Below are 6000 nucleotides of genomic sequence, written 5' to 3'. Positions count from 1 at the left end.
TGAGGAACAATATTCAGTTTAGCATGTACAAGAAATGAAGAAAAACGGAGCTCCGACATGAAAGTAGAAAAGTGAAATATATAGAGTGAAGAAAACTGCTCATTTGCAACAGCAACCCAATCTGTCACACAAATTTAATAAATAAATGTTTAATTTAAGAACTACTGTACACAATAAATCACCTGACATCTCAGAGATGCATTTGTAAAAAAAACAGCCGACAATCACATAAACTTACAATGGAGCTGATAAAATCTAAAATATCAAGGTATTAGTAATGACTTTCATCTACAGAGAAACAACAAAATTCAGGTTTTATTCTATTGCATAGTGGAAAAAAAAAGAGTATTACCTGGACATTCATTTATTTGTACAACTTACATCATGTAAGACTGTTGGTCAACATTGTTTTCAGTGTATGTACAGTATATTCATGACACGGCTTTTTTTTAGTAATTTTAAATGGTCAAATGAGATGAAACTGATTCAACAAAAGGAATAAAAACAAAAAATCAAAACCTGAAGAACATCTGTCACTGAGGTAGGACACTTCAGGCCTACCATTATATTAACGCCTTCAATATTTAAGATTCAAAACAATTTACATCAATTTACATGTTTGAGATTTACATCTACTATAGTTAAATAAACTTTCCTCTAAAAAAGTTGAAATTAAAATTGAACCATCAGGAAATAACAAATAAAAAGCACCATATAGGTAGTCTGTTAAGGCATGTCTGTATGAATAAAAAGTAACTGGAATAAACAATTAAAACACTCAAATGACTTTCATAAAAAAAGAAAAAAAAAATCAATTCAGGCATAATTTTGGGACATATTGGTTGTTTTTGCACCATTATCTTCATTATAAACAGTTTTCTCCCAGCAGAAAGAATGAAAAATCCAAGAGGAAGATAGTTGGTGCAAAATGATTTGATGATGCGACAAATCTTCTCTTGTTTTATCTTAGAGCCACAAAGAAAATCGTAAACTGAATCTTGAAGTTGGAAAGTTCAAGTAGATGATCTTGAAAATGGATATTGGTAACAGAAATCCATCCCATGTTGTCTGTGCCTCACATGTATCTGTTCTTGACATACTCCCTGTACATCAACATGTCGTCCCTGCACAGTGCCCTCACCTGGCCCTGGCCTATCATCACGTGGCTCTCAAACACTTGGCGGCTATCTCTGTCCACCTGTGGGGGAGAAACGGCGTAGATGCTGTCGTCTGGAAAGCAAGAAACCGGCTTCCTGAGAGAAAGAGACAAAGACACGTTCATGTTCAAATCATGGATTGAAGAACTTATTTTAGACAAATCACGTTGTGAGTCATGAAGTTTAATTTTCACATCAGGGAAAAAATGGTAACTATCTATAGATGACCAGATAATTCAACCAACAGCATCCAGTGAAAATCTGCTGGAGAGAGCGAGTCATTAAGAGGGCTGTTAATGGAAACAACACGAGGACGGCAGAGAAGGACGCTTTTACAGAGGAATTACTCATATTTTCGCAGAAGCTAGACTATAAAGCATGTCTCATCATCCTCAGGGTGGATTATCAACTGCATGCTTGTCAGGTCACCCACTCAGTCAGCTAGTTCAACAGCAGCTGAGGCCCCAGTGAGAGGCTGCCCAGACACATGGCTGCATTTTAAATGTGCCTCCTTGATGATGGACTGTATCAGGGCCACAGCAGCGGTAACTCAAAAGAAACCTTGAGATTAATTATGAACTCAGTAAGTTTCATCATGGAGTCCTCAACTACAGAGGTGAAGTAATTAAAGCTATAACTAGACCTGCAACCTGAGTCCAAGCACCCGACGCAACCCAGAACCAAAGATGCACATGTTTTTTGCTATGTTCAGGCAGACTGGGACGCCCTCCTGCAGTACACACTGCCAGGATCTGTTCTTGCCTTGAACTTCAAAGGATGTGAAAGCCTTTTTGCGCCAAAACTTCTCAATAAATCATTTCACGTCTCAATCACAACTGTTAATGTAAGGGTTCAATGAAATTAAAGCTAAATGAAAGCAGGAAAAGGCATGAGCAAATTTGGATATTATGCACAATATAATAAAGTACACAGTATGATGACTTAAGAGTGTTGGTTTTACATAACATTTCATGAGAAAAGCCAAAAATTTGAATGACTGTTTAATGTTGAGGTTTTTAGTTTGGTTCAAAAGCTTGGAAAAAAGCCAAGATGGACTACTGAATTAGTTTTAACTGTCATTTCTCTATAAGTTTACAATTACACATACTTTACTAGTAATTTATGAATTTTGTTGTAGATATGATGGTTTGAAAATTGGATATTTATGTATGTATGTTTTGTGAAATATATTAGACAACTGCCCAGTGCAAGAAAGATGGATGTGTCCATTGGAAAGTAGTGAAAGCTAAAAACTGCCACGGACCACTATGACCACAGCAAGGGTCATGAGACCAACAAGCGATCCATCACCAATCATCATTATATTAAATTGTCGTTTTTTTTCATTGGAGTTCGGTGCACTTAACATTACTCACTTGCTACTTGCTACTCACTGCTGAAAAGTCCTTGGCGCCCTCATTGTGGCTGTCACCCTTGGCGCAAAAGCCTCTCACGCTGTGCTTTTGGTGAAGTGCTGCCCGGCAAATGCTCTCCCTCTGGACGGAGACCAGACGGTCCACGGCCAGAGGCCTAAACTATGGGGGTGAAGTAATTACAGCTAGTCACCCCTCTACGCGACAAATTCAGGGCCGCCCAAAAAATCCTGAACATGTAAATGGTGAAAAACAGTTTAATGCTCTAACTCCACAATTCAATATGACACAGTTCACAGTCTTTTTGCGTGTTCTCAGCAGTTATGTATAATGTGTTTGAAAAGAAATCTCTGACTTTCCTTTACACAGACTTTAAGTTAACCATAACACTCATTACTCAGTTTCATTAAATCCACTCATTAAACTATTAAGCACATTTAAATAATCAATCTTATAATACATAGTGGATCTATGACTAAAAGCTCTTATCATAATCTAGAAGAAAACAAATCACCACACCTCACTGATGCTTCTCAGCAGGAATCTGCCAGAGTATTAATATCATTTCAGCTTTTATCGCCAGAAATTGAGTCAGCTTTGCTTTTACCTGATGGATCAATGGGGGAGCTACACGGAGGGAGGTGACACGAGTGAAAACACAGCAGTTGCGGTAACAGCATTTTAAAATAGTACTGTTGCACAACAGACACACCTGCAAGACCTTGTGGACCTAACATGAGGATGCCAATAATGGACAGACGGACTAATGAGTGGCCAGAGTGATGAAAGGGGAAGTCATTGGCAGACAAAGAGAGATGCAAACTGAACAAGGTATGACGTTGGATTGAAAAGATTGAAAAAGACTCCCTGCTGGCTGAGCTCCAACACACAATAAAATATCTGTATGCCACCTTTTTGTGACGGATAATAACTTCCAACTGTGCCAATTTTTTTTTTTTCACTTGAGAAAACATGTACTGTGTATGCAGTCACATGTTCAAAGAATGTCAAACAAGGCTATAGAGTAGGGAGCATAAAATACATCCACAACACAAAGGAAATATATCCAACATCCTTTCCTCAAGTCACCAATTTCCATCTTATCATCATTATAAGAAGAACGTCCAGCTAGTAATTAATGTACCTGTCAGGCCTGGGTCATATCAATGTCTTTATTACTAATGACAGCAGCACAGTCCTGATAGAGACTGAATATGTACAGTATGTAAAATCTGCTCTCTCTCACACTTACAGCACAGCAGTACATCATCAAGTACTTGGAAATTATTCACAGCCATGTTGGTGGCATAGCTCTACGGATGCTAATGTCGGTTGATTGGTCAGCTAGTTGGCAGCTTTGTACCAGACTAAAATATCTCAGCTATTGGATGGACCGCCATGAAATGCTGCAAATACAATCATGGTTCCCAGAGGATGGATCCGACTGACTTTGATGATGCCCTCATGTTTCCTCTATAGCACCACCAGCAGGTCCAATTTTCAATTTGTCCAATTCTTTGTACCTGCAAAACTAATGATATTCCCATGAGTCTCTCAGCTGGACTTGTGTTTAGTGCCAATTAGCACATGTTAGCATGCTAACATGGTAAACAACCCTGCTTAACATAACCATGTTAGCATTGTCATTTTGAGCATATTAGCATGCTAACGTTAGTATTTAGCTCAAAGCTCTGCTGTGCCTTAGTATAGCCTCACAGAACCACTAGCATGGCTGACTCTTAGTCTTGTTTATATGTTAAAGCTGATCTTGGTATAAAATGGATAGCTTCTGCCTTCAACGTTCAAACACATGCTTCTGTTATTACAAAGCTGGTCAACAGTGAATCCTGTACACCAGAAAGCGCTTTTTCTTCCGCACTTCTAAACTAGGCTTTCACAAAGAGTAGTATGTGAAACATGAAGAAGATGAAGAAAAATAACTGTCATGTGGACATATTTGCCCTTACTTTACAGTTTTGATAATTATTCTGCACAAGCGTCATTTCACCCATCTCTATTTATGTTGCATTCTGTTATGATGCACTCAGACAAAGACCAGAGTCGGTGTGGTCCACCTGGATATATTTTTTAGAGAAAAACACTAAAATCAATTTTTTTCCTTTCACGCCTCTGCTGTCACTCAGCCCTTTCTCTCTCAAAAGCCTTCGGTTAGGCATCTCTCATGTTGAGTGGAGTTTAATAGGTTATTTTTCTTGAGTTGGATTTATATTTTTAGGAAGACCACTGCTGTTTTTTGCCTTTATTGGCATGTAAAAATTGGACAACTGAGGACTTTCTGTATGCTATGGACTTTCTGTGTCCTGAAATATGGAAATATTAGGGAATATTCCCTTGCATTAACATTAATTTGTGCAAATGTGAAGGGTAGTGTTAATCTGTAAAGCACTAGATTAGTCTATTAGTCATGCAAGTGAACTCACTAGAGTCTGTGTCTGCTGTGTCTGCATTCAAATTTTCTCATTACTCTCTTTTTTTATCACTATGATTACAGAAAAAACACTGGAACCTGTTTGATTTGAGTCCCAGTGGAGCTGCAACATTAGCAAAGCAGACATGTGCAGTATATGTGTGAGAGGAAGTGAGTAAAAGGGCCATTTTGTCATTGAGATGCTGTGTGAGTGCAAGTCTGTGAGAAAGTTGGAGCTACAAAGAAAGATAGCAAGACAAAGAGGGAGACTGCTTATAATTCTGTAGTGCTGCACATTGCCATTCCACATGTGGCTGAATTTTGAATCAGTCTGAGAGGAAAAAAAAAAACAAAACACTATGTCTATAACCCCGTGGACCTGCCCTGCAGTGAGCAGGAAGGCACAGTGTGGACTGACTGGGAAACAGCTGGGATTACAAGAACTAAAGAAAGAGTGGTTGATTATAAGAGATTAAGATTAAAGAGTGCATAGCTGGAAACCTCTCTGGAGACCACTTAGAGCGAGCAACCTTGTTCACTTGTCCCAAGGCTACTGGAAATGTCGAGTGGTATTTAACCCTTACATGCTGTTCATATTCTGACCCTTCACAGTATGGAGTGGGTCATTTTTGACCTGGCTCAAGTATTCCTTTATAATAAATCCCAATACCAAATTTGTGTGTTCACCATATATGATGATGCCTATGCACAGTTTCACTCTTTCACTGTTACAAGACTCCCCCGTAACACCTCAAAGGTCTACTGGAGCTTGCCTAGGTGGGAACCCTGGCAAATGTAGCAATATGGTGGGGACATGGGCAGTTCTTGTGACAGTGTCAAGATCCCTTTGAATAAATACAGGTCAAATTTGAACACCCTCTACGTGCAAAAAGTTTTACCAGCTGAACAAAAATAATTTCGAAATATTTCCATTTTTGTATATTCTGGGCCACTTTAGGAAAAGTTATATAATTTCGGGCTTAAAGAATGTAATTTAGGGTGTTTTTATTGCTTTCAAAAGTCAACATGGGTCAAATTTGAC

The 6000-nt window shown here is 38.6% G+C and overlaps 1 protein-coding gene across 1 annotated transcript in view; it reads right to left on the bottom strand.

Annotated features, from left to right (window-relative positions):
* The window catches only part of fig4a (FIG4 phosphoinositide 5-phosphatase a), a 51386-nt gene continuing 45386 nt past the window's right edge, over nucleotides 1-6000 (bottom strand). The window contains exon 24 of the mRNA XM_067573195.1: nucleotides 1-1253. Within this exon, the coding sequence (XP_067429296.1) occupies nucleotides 1076-1253 (178 nt within the window). The 3' untranslated portion in view covers nucleotides 1-1075. The remainder of the gene's footprint in view (nucleotides 1254-6000) is intronic.

The sequence above is a fragment of the Thunnus thynnus genome, chromosome 18, assembly GCF_963924715.1.
Source record: "Thunnus thynnus chromosome 18, fThuThy2.1, whole genome shotgun sequence".
Taxonomy (NCBI): domain Eukaryota; kingdom Metazoa; phylum Chordata; class Actinopteri; order Scombriformes; family Scombridae; genus Thunnus; species Thunnus thynnus.
Note: the sequence above shows the minus strand (reverse complement) of the source record. Positions and strands in the feature narration are given on the sequence as shown.